The sequence below is a fragment of the Cannabis sativa genome, chromosome 1, assembly GCF_029168945.1.
Source record: "Cannabis sativa cultivar Pink pepper isolate KNU-18-1 chromosome 1, ASM2916894v1, whole genome shotgun sequence".
NCBI lineage: Eukaryota > Viridiplantae > Streptophyta > Magnoliopsida > Rosales > Cannabaceae > Cannabis > Cannabis sativa.
The window spans coordinates 35,632,439-35,648,450 of NC_083601.1; the positions used below are offsets into that span (position 1 = coordinate 35,632,439).

The 16,012-nt window shown below is 31.3% G+C and overlaps 2 protein-coding genes across 2 annotated transcripts; both read left to right on the forward strand.

Annotated features, from left to right (window-relative positions):
* Position 1: 1 nt before the first annotated feature.
* Positions 2 to 4,548, forward strand: LOC115706296 (dynamin-related protein 5A). Its single transcript, XM_030633896.2, has 8 exons — positions 2 to 452; positions 833 to 1,024; positions 1,226 to 1,432; positions 1,634 to 2,062; positions 2,260 to 2,487; positions 2,574 to 2,769; positions 3,098 to 3,791; positions 4,184 to 4,548. Exons 1-8 carry the CDS (start codon positions 99 to 101, stop codon positions 4,368 to 4,370), a joined length of 2,487 nt encoding a protein of 828 aa, XP_030489756.1. The 5' UTR covers positions 2 to 98; the 3' UTR covers positions 4,371 to 4,548.
* A 6,846-nt stretch (positions 4,549 to 11,394) lies between these two features.
* Positions 11,395 to 13,058, forward strand: LOC115706294 (VQ motif-containing protein 4). The gene has a single exon (XM_061113502.1). The coding sequence runs from the start codon at positions 12,096 to 12,098 to the stop codon at positions 12,834 to 12,836; it is 741 nt and encodes a 246-aa protein (XP_060969485.1). The 5' UTR covers positions 11,395 to 12,095; the 3' UTR covers positions 12,837 to 13,058.
* The last annotated feature ends 2,954 nt before the right edge of the window (positions 13,059 to 16,012 follow it).

Consider the following 16,012-nt stretch of genomic DNA (forward strand, 5'->3'; position numbering starts at 1 on the left):
CAATAAGCAACGTCTATTTCCAAATTCAAATTCAAATCTCTTTTCTCCCTCCTCTCCTTTCCTCTCCTCTGACTCTGATCTTGATCTGAGCCTGAGCCATGGCTACCACGACGAACTCATCTCTCATCACCCCAACCAAAACCCCATCAGAGAAATCCCAATCGGCAAGGCACCACAAACGGAACCATACCATGCTCGAATCATCATCGTTGTCCAAGTCCCGGTTCGAGGCCTACAATCGCCTTCAGGCCGCTGCCGTTGCTTTCGGCGAGAAGTTGCCTATTCCGGAGATTGTCGCCCTCGGTGGACAGTCTGATGGAAAGAGCTCCCTTCTTGAAGCCCTACTCGGCTTCCGGTTCAATGTTCGCGAGGTCGAGATGGGCACTCGTCGCCCCCTCATTCTCCAGATGGTTCACGATCCCACAGCTCTCGAGCCTCGCTGCCGCTTCCAGGTACTACTCTTTGTTTGAAGAAATGTAGCAATGATTCGGTGAGGTTGGTTGCTCCTGTTTCAAAGCAATGTCTTATTGCTTTATTGGTCATTACAAAAATAGTTATTTTTATAGTTTTTGGGATGTTCTAGGGTTTTAATATAGTTTTAGGGATTTCGACAATTGAGTACCTCGATCAAACAAAAAGAAAATTTGAGTTTGTTGCTGTAATTCCTCTATAACTGAAAACGGCCTTTTTCTTCATGGGTTCTAGAATGACTTGTTTTTAAAATGAACAGGCTTCAACTGTTTGTGTGCAAATAAATTCTGTTTAGTATGATTCAAGTAATTGAGATGTTAGACTAATCACACGAGATGTTGGCCTGAATTATTATAAACAGGATGAGGACTCTGAAGAATATGGAAGTCCTGTTGTGTTGGCCTCTGCAATTGCAGATATCATAAAGTCTCGGACTGATGCCATTTTGAAGAAAACCAAAACTGCTGTTTCTCCCAAACCAATTGTGATGAGAGCTGAATATGCACATTGTCCTAACCTCACCATTATTGATACTCCAGGTTTTGTTCTTAAGGTGTGTTGTGTTTTATTAAATGTTCAGAGTGGAGTTTTTTAGAATTTTGTTTGTACTATACTGTTATTGAATTGTGTCTATTTATGATGTTTTATTTAGCCTTATGATAACGGTTTAATTTTGATGAATTGATAAGGTAATGAAAGCCTTGGTCATCTGCAATTTACTAACAAGCCTTGTAATTTCCATTTTGGTTGGCAGGCAAAGAAGGGAGAACCTGAAAATACACCTGATGAGATTCTTTCCATGGTGAAATCACTTGCTAGTCCTCCACACCGCATTCTTCTCTTTCTTCAACAGAGTAGTGTGGAGTGGTGCTCCTCATTGTGGTTGGATGCCATTCGGGACATTGACCCAACATTTAGGCGTACAGTAATCGTTGTATCAAAGTTTGATAATCGTCTCAAGGTATGAGCTTATAATATACTAGAAAGAATGACATTTGAATTCCAATCATATTTTAATGGATTAAAATAGACTGATTTGCAATTTAGGGCTGTTTTAGTCATCTTTATGACATGAATTCCAATCATATTATGTGAATCTAGTCATATAGGGTTAATAATGATTTCTTCTAATTGATTTTGATGGCTGAATTCTTTTATGCAGGAATTTAGTGATCGATGGGAAGTTGATCGATATTTGAGTGCAAGTGGTTATTTGGGAGATAGCACTCACCCATTTTTTGTTGCCCTACCAAAGGATAGGAATACAATTTCAAATGATGAGTTTCGTAGGCAAATATCTCAAGTGGACACAGAAGTCATCCGTCATTTGCGTGAGGGTGTTGCAGGAGGATTTGATGAAGAAAAGTTCAGGCCATATATTGGTTTCAGCTGCCTGAGAGAATATCTGGAGTCTGAACTTCAGAGGAGATACAAAGAAGCTGCACCAGCAACACTTGCTTTGCTTGAACAACGTTCTAGTGAAGTCACCACTGAACTGTCCAGAATGGACTCCAAAATACAAGCTACTTCTGATGTTTCTCAACTCAGAAGATTTGCAATGTTGTATACTGCTTCTATCTGCAATAATGTGGTGCGTAATCAACTCAATAATCATGGAAAACAATATAATTTACAAACTATCTATAGTGGTGTCATTGGAGCAATATATTTTTCCATGTACCAATTAAATTGCGACTCCACACACAAGTAGTTCCAGAATTTGATTTCACAAGCTGATTTATGCTTTTTTTTTTTTTTTTTTTTTTTAACTCTTGCTCATTGTTAAAGAGAGGACTGATTGATGGAGCAGCAGATCCTGCTCCAGAGCAGTGGGGTAAAACAACAGTGGAGGAGCAGTATGAAAGTAGTATTGGGGGTTGGCCAGGTGTCATTGCAGAAATAAAGCCTCCTAATGCTACTCTCCGGCTCTATGGAGGAGCTGCTTTTGAACGAGTAATGCATGAATTTCGATGTGCTGCATATTCGATAGAATGTCCCCCGGTATCCAGGGAGAAGGTATATTCTATTTTGTTCAAGCAACATGGGGTGGCACTGCTTTTTATAATGTGATGACTATTAAGTTGCTAAATTCATTGTAATAGGTTGCAAATATATTACTTGCCCACGCTAGCCGAGGTGGAGGTGCAGGAGCAACTCAGGCAGCAGCAGAAATTGCACGAGCTGCTGCAAGATCATGGCTTGCCCCTCTTCTAGATACTGCTTGTGATCGCCTTGCTTTTGTGTTAGGGAATCTCTTTGATCTTGCTTTAGAGCGAAATCGCAATCATGACTCAGAATGTAAGAAACTTTTACCAATGCTTTTATCTAATCTGTAAATGACCGCTAATTTATATGTTAAGTGTACCTACTATTTATCGCAGCCAGTTAGTTAGTAGTGGAAAACTTTTTTTCTCTTATGATATAATTTTCAGATTTTAAGCCATTTTCATATCAACTTCCTCTACCATGCAAGAAAGAGAAAAAGTTTCCTTTAAGGGGAGGGAACTGATATTAGAAATTCTTCTTTAATTAAAATAATTGATCATCCTTTTCCTTTCCTCTGCTTATTTTCAGATTAGATTTCCATTTTTCTGATCAGACATGCTATTATTCATTCATTGTGCAGATGGAAACAAATCAGGAAACATGGATGGTTATGTTGGTTTTCATGCAGCTTTAAGGCGTGCTTACATTCAATTTATCAAGGATATCTCAAAACAATGCAAGCAACTAGTTCGGCACCACCTCGATTCAGTAACAAGCCCATACTCATTGGTGTGTAATGAGAATGACTTTCAAGTTGGTTTTGGATCTACTGCAGCCTCTGTTTACAAGTCCAACCAATGTTCAGTTGGTTGGCTTTCACTTGAATTGTCTGATGGTGGGGCATCAGGGCACGAAGAATCAGCTAAAGATCAGGAGAACAGGCCTCCAGAGAAGAGTGCTCTGCAGACCACACCAGGTAAAGGTACAGAACCCAGAGATGCTCTTAGAGAATGCCAATTGACAGTGCCTGAGACCCCATCACCTGATCAGCCATGTGATCCAACATACGGCGGGGCCAAGGAGCTCGGAAATGGTGCTGATATCGGGGCGAGAAAACGATGCTCAAGGATGACTGGCAACAGCAGAAATACTGATCACATGAGATTTCAGAATGGTGGTGGTCTTTTATTTGGAAATCGAGATGGTGGGGTAAGACCAGGCTCGGCTTATGCAGATATTTGTTTATCAGCAGCTCATCACTTCTCACAGATACGTGAAGTTCTTGTGGAGAGAAATGTGGCTTCAGCTCTGAATTCGGGATTCTTAACTCCTTGGTAAGCTTTATTCAATTATTTTAATTTGCATCTTTTCCTCTAAGCCTCAAAAGTTGTTGGTTCATATTGTGCTGTATTTTAGTCTCCATTGCTTTGTCCATTCTTGTAATGGAATATTCCACATTCTTGCCATACAACTTGTAAGTTCACTCATGGAGTGAATTATTTCGATAGTAGGGAGCAGTACTGTACAAACTACAGATTAGGGATAGGAGTTCAGGAGAATCTTCTACTTTTTCCCTTTTTGCATCTTTTCTTGTTCAAGTCCTCAGAACTCCTACGGACACACACACATATGTAGAAGTGGATTTTCATATCATATTTCTTGGCAAAATGACAATGGGACGCATCAAATTTAACATTATATATCTGTTTGTCCTTTACTTTTGCAGCCGGGATGGGCTTGTTCAGGCAGTGGAGTTGGATTTGTTTGCTGTAAATGATGAGAAATTCATGGACATGTTTGTTGCTCCGGGAGCCATTGACGTTTTGCAAAATGAGAAGCAGTCTCTTGAAAAACGTCAGAAAATTCTGCTCTCTTGCTTGACAGAGTTTAAATGTGTTGCTCAGGCACTTTGAAAGGCTTGTGTATATGTATCTATAAGCGGTTTCTGAATACTTCACAGCTTGTGAACATGAAAGGGATTAGGATGAGAAACTCAAAATAGTAGGATTATTTTTTGTCATTAATTTGGTTGTAAAACATAATATCCTTTGTTGTTGTAATAAAATTTGGTTATTTGAATATTGTTTATTAGCTTCGAAGATATTCATTTCGAAAGATCAAGTAGTGGCGAGGTGGTACACACTACCACTGGCACTGGCTGGGTCTAAATGTATTCATTGCCTTGCCACCAAATTTTACATACACTAGTTAACTTTTATAATTGTTGTATTTTACCTTTAATAATAATAATTATTAATTAATATAGTTGAGTAGACTGAACTAATACTGCTTCTTTCTTTCTCTTTTTTCTTTTTTATATATATCTAGGCAAGCAATGTTATGAATCTAAATTCAAAGAATGATAATAGTCAATTCCTAATCTACTAATTTTAAAGTAATATATATTTCAAAGTACAGTAAAACTTTTATTTAAGAATACTTTATTCAAAAATAACTTCTAATTTGTTATAAAAAAAATAAGTCCTAATTTGGGCCAGTTATAAATAAAAATAACCTCTAAATTCTAATTAATTATACATTTTCTAAGTCCCGTATTAACCTCTATATAAGAATAATTACATCTTAATAAAATAATACATATGTTTTGTAAATTTATTTAGATAAAATTAATAAATTTTATTCCAAATTATAATATATGTATTAACATTATATTTACTCTAAAATAATTTTATTATAATAAAGTATTAATAATTATTTATTGTTATTATTGTTATATTGATATTTTTTGGTATTTTAATTTTTTTTCTAGTGTAACTCTATTTAGTTATAACCTCTCAATTAGAATATAATTTGCTTGGTCCTAAGTATATTCTTGAATAGAAGTTCTACTGTATTTTTAAAGTTAACTTGTCCATTCTTTTGTAAGTTGTTTTTTCGATTGAAAGTGGACTATATAAATGTAGAACCTTACATACTAATATATATTTATATATTTTTTTTTTAAAAAAAAAATAACCGACTTTCCTTATTTAAACAGTAATGTGATTATAAATTTCTATTCAATAACAAAAGGGAACACAAATTGTATGTATCACTTAAGTTTGACAATTAAAATTGGCTGCTAAATTTTTCTTAGTAAGAACAGGTAATAAGGGCTAATTTCTTTAAATTACTTAAATGAGATTCAATTTTATAATCCTCCAATACTCTTTACAGCCACTTGAGCTAATCTCAAATGACTAGGTGAAAATGGCTAACTTAACAAAATTAATTATTATAATTTAATATGGTTGAGTCTCATAATATAATTATTTTATATTAATGCATCTTATATTAAATTATATTATTATATTTTTCTTCTCTCATATCTATATCAATTTAGATATTGGATAATAATATATAAACTTAAATTTTTTATCCAGAATTTCAAAAATTTATATTTATACAAAGAATATGATAAACCTAATTATAAGTCAACTTTACAAAATGTAAACTAAAAATACCCCAAGTAAAATGTATACATTTACAAAGTTATTCCAAGTATATAGAAAATTTAATAATTTTACAAAAAAATTTAAACTTTTTTTTTTTTAAAAAAAATGGCTATGGGATGTGACTTTTTAGCAATGTGTGATTTATTATTTCAATCATTCTTAAAAGAAAGAAGTAGATTGTATCAACTTAATTTAATTAGTGGTACTACACTTTTTTTTACGTAGATGACGTTTTACAATCTAATCCCTTTAGAATGAGCACTATTAAATTTTAACTACCAATCTATTAACCTGTTTTTTGTAAGGCCAACCTATACCAAATTAAGATGTAGTAATTCAGATGAAAAAAAAAAATAATAATAATAATAATAATAATAATAATAATAATAATTTAAAGAGACCACCCGATTCGAGTATAAGAAAATACAATATAGATATAAGTTTTACTTTATTAATGTCAAAGCAGAAATGGAAACTTTAAGCACGATTACTCAACTAAATCCCCTTTGACCCTTTCCAATTTGAACCAATTCCATATTGACAACTCTTAACTCTACTCTTAGCCCTCTTAGCTCATATTTCGTATAAATTTAAACCAAGTTTGAATAGTAAGCAAATAATATTAAATGACATATCAAATAATTTCTATTATAGTACTTAGTCGTATAATTCTCTAGCTACTTCTTATTACAAAAGGGCAAACTAAAAACTAATGGTTATATTTAATTATTCATAAGTATTAAAAAGAACAATTAAAAAAGGGGATATTTTTCCAATTGAAGAAAATATTTAGGGTGATTCTACAATGCACCCCTTTAATTAGATGCATTGATGCACCCTCTACTTATTTCGGCATCTAGAAAAAAAATTTAGTCTAATATTTTCATATTCATGTACGTTATAGCTATTTAAGATATCTTACAAAATTTTAAAAAATTTGGAATAATTTACAATATAGAAAATAATGTTCAAACTTCAAACAGTCTATTTTACACGCGTATAAAATAAAATAGTCACGCGTGCAACACACTACTTGAACGCAGTTTTCGACGTGTTAAACTTTTCTGAATTTCTTAAAATTTTGCAGGATGTCTTAAATAAGTATAATTTACATGACCATGAGAAAAAATTTGACTAAAAAATTATTTCGGATACTAAAACAGATAGAGATGTAACGGTGTATCCCTTTTAAGGGAGTGCATTATAGAATTTCCCAATAGTTTAAACTTGTAGATGATAACATGTGCATCGACAAAATTTTAAAGAGAATGAAAGAAAGAAAGAAAGCGAAGCCTACAAAGTTAGAATTGAAATTATTTTCAAACCTAATAAATTTGTCATCACCTTTCACAGCCATATATCCATAACATAAGAACTACCAAAGTTGCCACCTAATAACCACTTTCTATTATTAATACTATTATGTTATTAAAAACTTAAGTCAAGCCGGCTAATTTCTCTCGTATACCTCTTTTTAATTATAATATATAATGTTCATGTTTACTTATATTAATTTCTTCGTGTAAAAGCATATTCATATAGATATTAAATTAATTCATTCATGTGAATTTATAAGTGCCGTGTCTAACAACTTATGAGCACATTTGCTCTTTGTTTTTAATCATTAAGAAACACAACGAAAAAAGCAAAGTTGAAGTCTTCCTTATTTTCTTCTTCTTTTCAATAATAACATGAATTTGGTTTGCTTAATCTTTAATGAGTAAAACTTTGAATTCCAACACTCTTTACCAACAAATTCTTTGGATGACAACCAATAAATAATTTTTGTTATTAATGTTTGTGTATACATGTAAGCTTGAGTGTTGAGTCTCTATCTCAAGTCTCAACAATTGGACCATTTTAAAGTGTACATTCTTAGCTTAAGTACGTGATAATATTAGTATCAAATACTAATTTTGAAAAAATAAATATGAAAATTTGAGAAATATTATATATGAGTTAATTTTTATTTATAACTAACACAATTCATCATGGGCTAGCTTTACTATTTTATTTCGTCTTTTTCCTTTATTAAATTCTTGAATGCATTGATGACCTTTTTGACATTTGTGAATTGTAATTTGTACGAAAGTCTAAAGCAATAGAAGGAAAAAACAAAATAATATCAAATGAATCATTGTGATCTTATACTGCTTATATCTATGATAATTACTTCTCAGTGGCATGTTTATAATTTCTTACCCCTCCCACACACACACACAAGAAAATACAAATAAAGATAAACTATGTTGGGTTCAGCCAGGGCCGGCCCTAGGCATAGGCGGGCTAGGCCCGTGCCTAGGGCCCACACTTTCTGGGGGCCCAAAATAAAAAAATAAATAAAATTTGTTAAGCTTTTATCTAAGTAAAATTTAAGTGTATTATAAGCAATAAATATTCATAGCTTAGTTGGTTGAGGTGAATGGCATAATGTCCAAGGTCATGGGTTCAAATCCCATAACACTCATCTTTTGATATTTTTTTTAATATAATTTTGAGAGCCCCAAATTTTAATTCGTCTCGGACCCATATATTTTCAGGGCCGGCCCTGGGTTCAGCTCATAGATTAATCATGTTTTTTCTATTAAAAAAATAATCATGTTTTTTAAACCTTCCTTTTCACCAAAAGATTTTGGTTTTTCTCCTTTCTATGAACTTTCTTATTTTTAGTTTTCAAACTTGGTGGAATTAGAACGAAGTAATTTCCTTATTTTGTTGTTATTTTTTTTTTCAAAATAATAATAATAATAATAATAATTAAAAAAAAAAAAAAAAACAGTAAGAAATATCCTATAATACCAAATACCAAGTATCATGCCATATTTACATGAATTGTTAATCTTCACAATTAATGTTATCTATCTAGGGCAAAAGGTTAACGGTTTACTTTGAAAATATACTATAATTTTCACACAAATTGATACATTCAACGAATCTAACATGATACAGGTCGTTACCTCGTATATAATATATATTGACAAATTGAATATTTTTAATTTATATTATATAAAAAAATATAATCAATATTCAAAATGTAGCTCTCGTTTCTCCCTAATCAATAGTATTAATGTCGTGGTCATTTGCTTAGCTTAATAGTTCTATACTTTTCCTCATAAAGAGAATTTCAAATTTAAATCTCTCTCCCTCAATATAAAAAAAATACTATTAATGTCATTATTTTTTTTAATAGAAAAAGTCCTTAAATTTGTGTAAATCGATTTACTATGGAGCTTATAATTCTATTTTATTGGTCACTTTAATTAACTCGACTCGATTTGCATAACTTAAAATTTTATAAGATCTCTATGAATTATTCCAATGAATGAATAGTGGAGCATCTAATATATATATAACAAATTTCCTTAATAAATTGTACAATTAATCAAATCAATGGATGCTATCTCCTCTTGATTTCTTTATTCTAGCGATTAATGTTTTAATGGTTTCGAGAAAGGGCTTTGTCAAATTGACTGGAGTGATACGTGATACTGCGAGTGTGGTTAACTCTTGCGCATCAATTTAGTTTCATTATCTCTATTAATTCTCTTATGATAATTGGTTGGATTAAAAAGTTTTACATAAATTTTATTTTCAATCCATTTTATTAGATATTAATTTATTATTAGCTGCTATTAATGGTGGTTCTTGCATCAACATCCCACGATCAAGCCACACATTAATAACCTTTGTTACTAGTTTAGGAGAGTGTATATAGACAGGTGTTTGTCCACGATTTTTGAGTTCTTTTATATCACTAAATTTATCTTAATAAGTTATATTTTTTTAAAAAAAAATTGTACAATTAATCAAATCGTACCAATAACTTAAGCTAATTCCTCTATATTTTTAATTTGGATGGCTATATTTTTAAGAGACTGTAAAGCGTACATTAAAAAGAAAAAGAAAAAAACCAATAATCGTGGTTATATTTGTGAAACATTGTATGCATTTAGTTCCTTTTGAAACAATTTATAATGGAAATTTGGTCCCCCCAACCCCCACTTAATTTTTTTCTTCTCTTCAATTAACCCCAACCGTATAATTAGAATTTGATTCTGCTGTACTTTATTATTATCTATAATAATTATTAAGGTCTAATCTTAAATTAGGAGCCCTTAATTTCAGCTAGTGTGGGTGACAAAGTAAACAAAAAATTATTTGATTAAGTTATCTTTAAAAAGATTATTGTGATTAGAATCTGAATATTGCTTGGTGTTGAAAATCACTTGTTAAAAAACGAACCGATTCGCATGAAAAATAATATCAAATAAAGTATTGTTCTTGTTTACGATAATTCCTAGAATTTAGGATCATGATTATAGATACCAATTTTATAGGCTTCGAATCTTATCATGAAGTTTGCACATTACTAATTTCCAATATATATTTATATAATTTTGATATCAACAACTTAATTGACTCATTCAGTTGGATGAAGACTGACAGAACAAGGAAATTCAAATTGAGAGACTTTTATTTAGTCATTATTGAATACTGTTGTGTTGGAATTATGAATTAGCAAAATTAAAATTAGGCTATGCATTCAATTAATAGCTTTTTTTTTTTTCTTAGTCAAATATAACATTATGTTTGGTACCAGGCATAAATTTTGGATGGATAGTAACAGATAAGATAATAATGAGGGAGAGGAGACTCCTTCAAAATTTTGAAATTCCTTTATTTGAAAAAAAATCAAATAAAACAAAATAAATAATATTAATTAATTATGTATATTTTAAATAATAAAGTTAATAAATATACAGTTTAAAAATACAGTAATTTTGATCATGATATCATCTATATTTTTTTCTATCTTCTTACCGCTTTATTTGGTTTTACCAAACAAAGCCTAATATTTGAAATGGTTGTGTTGTTTGATTGGGCAATGGGCAGAGCATTTTTATGAGTAGTGGAAAGAACCCTGGTAACCAATAGCGTAGAGCCACGTAAACTTTGGAATGAGTCATGTGATTGGATCGTGGAAGAGACGCGCCTTAATTGGGTGATCCAATGAATGGAACAGATGGGGCTTATGTTCTCATACTCTATCTCATCATCAGAAATGAAATGTTTCCATCTTCTTCTCTCAAATCCCATCAAACAGCACAAGAGTCTCTCTACAGTCACGGCTCTGAAGTCAATGCTTTCTCTCTCCTCAATATTATTATAATAAAACAAAAATATAAAATATTACACTCACTCACACACAACCCTAAACATGTTCTATTCTTCCTACCATTGTTAATAAATAGCCTAATTAATAATTTTTGTTTGTGAATTTTGATATATATTAAATTATATTTTTTAAATTTTTTTTGTGGTTAAAAATAGATTGTTAAATTTAAGAATTTTTGTGTAATATCATTCAATTTTACTGTTTAGTGATTGTTTATGTACTAAATCATCCTCATCTATTATGGACTTCAAACTTTGATACGTCAAAAAATTTTGGAAGAAAAATTGCTAATTAGTCTAATAAATAATATTATTATTAATTTAATTTAATTTTACATTCTACTTATTTTATATTAATAAAAATAATAAAAAATCGTTAACTAATTATAAAATATTACGTTATAGTAGCGATAAACATTTTAATACCTCATAATAATACTCTGGCTACTTCTATAAGTGCTAAATATTCAATATTTGATTGATTATACGATGGTGATGCCCAAAAAAAACAATGTCTAATAAGTCTAATGCATTGTGTCTTTTAAAATTATTATTATTATTTTTAAAGAAAAAAGAAAAATATTTATGGTTAAAAAACAAGATGAGATGACCTATGAGGATCTAACTAATGAGTTTTGAAATTCCTCTCAAATGAATAAAATAAAAAGCCCAAAAAATTAAGTTGAATACTTATTTAGAAAGAAAAAATAAAAACCTAAAAAAGGAGAGAGAACCTAAAACTATGTTTATATATATAATGTGTGTTGATAGCGAGAGAAAGAGTTGCACAACAATACAAAAAAGCAACCCTTCCTTCCTTCCCCCTTTCCTTTTCTCCCATCAAGCCTTGTTTTTCACTCTTTGTTTGTTTACATTACAATTTACAATCACCTTCTCTTTCTTTTTTCTTTTCTTTTTTCTCTCTTTAGAGAAAGAAAGAAAGTAGAAGTGGTGGTGGAGGAGGTGGGGGTTAATTTTGTATCCAATATCCATCTCTGTTAATCATCCATGGAGTACATCTCAAAATCATCTCATGAGAGACCAGAGAACCCATCATCATCATCTCCTTCAAACTCACCCACCACCACTGCCACCAACAATGGCAGTATTAACAGTTTAAGCAGCAGCAGCAACGTCAACAACAATGGAGTTCAAACTCCGGTTTCAAAGCCTACCACTCCCAGATCTGATCCCAACAACCCTTACCCAACAACGTTTGTTCAAGCTGATACCTCTAACTTCAAACAAGTGGTTCAAATGCTTACAGGTTCCACTGAGACAATTAAACAAACACCTTCTAGGCAACCCCAGGAGCAGAGGAATTTCAACATACCACCAAAGAAACAAGGCTTCAAACTCTACGAAAGGAGGAATTGCAACAACAACAACAACAGTAATAATCTCAAAAATAGCCTTATGATCAACACCCTTTTGCCGAATTTTGCTGCCAATAACTCCGGTTTCTCTCCGAGAAAGCCTGAGATCTTGTCCCCAAGTCTACTTGATTTCCCATCCTTGACTCTCAGTCCGGTCACGCCGTTAAACGACGATGCCTTCAACAAGTCTATGTCGCCGTCGCCGTTGTTAACGATGAGTAATTCTCCATCGTTGGAGGAAGAAAGAGCGATTGCCGAGAAGGGTTTTTACTTGCATCCTTCACCCAGAGACCCAGCCGAGCCCCCTCAGCTTTTGCCCTTGTTTCCGGTCACTTCGCCCAGAGTTTCTGGCTCCGCCGCAGCTTCGTCTTGAGGAAGATTCTTATTAATGGAAGAATAATTAGGCTATGGAAGGAAAAAAAAAACCCAAAAACAAAGTAAGTATAATTATTTTAACTTTGTTGATTGAAAGAAAAAAAAAACAAAAGTAATTCTGAGTGTTTGATTTGAGATTCAGCTCCTTTGCTCCCAATTTGTACAATTTCTCTTCTTTTCCATAAGGATGATCATAACCAAAAAAACTTTTTTTTTCCAAGTGTTTTAAGACTTTTTTTTTTAATTTATATATAATTTAATATTATGGGATTTTTGTTAGGATAGTGTGTCTCATGATTTTCATGTATGTATGTACTGTTATATAAATAAAATCTTGGTTCTGGGATTAAACAACAAAACCAAAAATTGGTCTTTTTTCAAGTTTTATTGGTGCAAGAATGTGAGGACTTTTTCAGAGTAAAGGTTTTGTGTGATACAGCAAAATTGAAGAAGTTTAAGTTGAGAAAACTATCTAAAGAGGAAGTCAACTTGTGTATGAAGGGGTCTTTTGTTTAGTTTGGACCCCTCCAAATGGGTATATATGAAGTTGGTCCAAATAGGAATATATATGTATGTGAAGTTATATAATTTTGTAGTGCCCAGAATGAGAGGGCAAGAGAGTCAAACTTGTAAGAGAGTTTTGGTCCCCTGGATTGAGGACCACATTAGCTATTTCACACCAAAGTACAAAAGTTGAAACTTCCACCTACTGACATGGTGTCTGAGCTGTTCAACATCGTGCTGTTAACATCTATTTTATCAATATCCCATGTATAGATTTGAACCAAAAAAAAAAAAAAAGTTGAAGCTACTATGAAAATATAGATTTGAAAAATTTGCCTACCAATACTAGCTTTCAATTTCAATTGGGATAGCAATAATGTTGTCTTTACCTATGGAAAAAAGTAAAATAAAATAATGGATAAATTGAAGCATAAGTACAAAAAATTTATGTTTGTATATGGAATCAATTTAATATTTATTTTTAGAGGCATAAATATTATTGTATATAAAATTGTGCTAAAAATAAATATGAAATTTATGTTATTTAAAAAAACTTTTTATTTTAAATAATGAATTTATTATTCAAATAATAATTAGAGAGTACAAATATGAATTCATCACATCAAGTTTTTTATCCTGCACAATTAATCTACAAGATATAGAGATATTTGGGGAAGTTTGTTGAGATTCAGCTTTTTTAGTGGGGACATTTGGTTCATGATTTAGTTAAATTTATTTGTTTAATTTTAATATATGTACTTAATTCACATTTCCCACCTTAAGTTAGTATTTTTGATGAACACTGATAGGTGGAATATACATTTCACTCGAATGGTACTTCATTTTTTTCATGCTTTAAATATTATTTAGTATTTGATTATTTTAATAATATTTTATAATTTAAATTTGTGAAATATAAATTAATTTTATAAATAATGAAAAAGTAATAAGATTAGCAAAAAAAAATAATAATAATAAGGAGCTAAATATATGGATGTTTAAAATTTTATTTATTATCATTAATTGTAATTTATATATATTTTTTTTAAATTTTTTAATGTTTGACTCTCATATGTGTATAAATAAGAGATCACTTATTAAAACAAAATACTAAAAAAATTCTAATATTTTTTCTATTTTTTTTTTCTAAATTATAATACTTTACAATTTCTTAGAATTTATTTTTTTAAGTTTTAAAAAATATATTTAGAGAGTATGATTTGAAATGCTTCTTGATTTGGCTTGGGTTCAGGATTCTCGAACTCTTTATTAGCCAAGTTATATTTTTATGAAGAAACAACAGAAAAAGTGGATTCAAGCAAAAGTAAATATCACAAGTTTAGATAGTCGTGGATCCAATAGTAAGAATATAGATTGGTTTTTTGTCCACTGCTATTATTATTAATTATTAATAATTGTTTTAAGTGACAACTTTTTCATAAAAAGAGAATTAAGCAATAATAACATAATTAATAATAAATAATCCTCAACTGAATAGAGTAGAAAGTTTTGCTAACACTCTTGGGCGAGCATATAATACAAAGTCTTTGGATTCGATGTGCTCCACCACCAAACCTATCCCTACTTATTCATGTATATATACACATATTACATGCTACATATTCTAGGAGAATGAATCAAATCTGCGACTTGACAGCAACTTTAATAATTTTTTTTAACCGTATTTAAAGAAAATTTGTATTCATGACGTACTTTATTAACAACATTTGGAAAAAAATATATTAACAGTGAAAAGGAAAGTCTCTTCGTTATGATAGAGATTGCAAACAAATTGAATCTAATCTAATCATTTTTATTTAAAAACTTAATCATGAATTACTTTTGTCTTGGCATCTTTCTTAAAATATTACAACAGGATTGAAGGAGCTATTTTTTTTTTCTTTTCTTGCAGTATTAATTGAACTAAGGTGAAGTTAGTAAAATCTTCTAATTTAAATACTGATTAAACTAAAGTCTAATCGAAAGGACTTTTCTTTTTTTCTTTTCTCTTTTGAAAGGCTGTAGGAGTTTTCATCTCCAATGGTGTTGGACCAATCTCTCGTGGTTGGTCGGACGGTTGTAGTAGCAGGATCGAGGTCGTCTGTGGAACGAGGGGTTAAGGTTCTGTTGCAGCAGAGTTGACTTGTTTAATTGGGGTTGTCAAAAGTTCTTGGTCGAAGAATGTGGAGAACTGCATTGCATATATGACCCACCATGGACATGGTTTCTGTTGGCCTAGCTAGCTACGTTTGACGCTCGTATCTGGTGCGCAGGTGATAAGACCCAACTCCTTAAAATAGTAAGAGGCAGGATTAGAACAATATCAGTGACAATATTTTAACACCAGCACCAGAATTTTATTTGAACAGTAAAGATACGAGGAAAAAAGTGAGCTTTTATTGAATGAAAAAGAAATCAGAAGCTATATATACGCTCATCTATATTATATATTATATTCTAACCAATTTCCACTCAGTAACCACCCAGATACAATGACTCTTATATCCTCCTTTACTAATCCAGAGTCTAACAGCAGGTGGGTCAATGGTCGTGGGTGGGCTTTTGTTTTTCTTACTTTAGATTCGTAGAACCTTCAGAGTAGTTTTGTTGTTGCTATGTTAAGTTTTGGTTTAGTTAGTTAGTTTGTGGATTCTCGTCGTGATTTCCCAT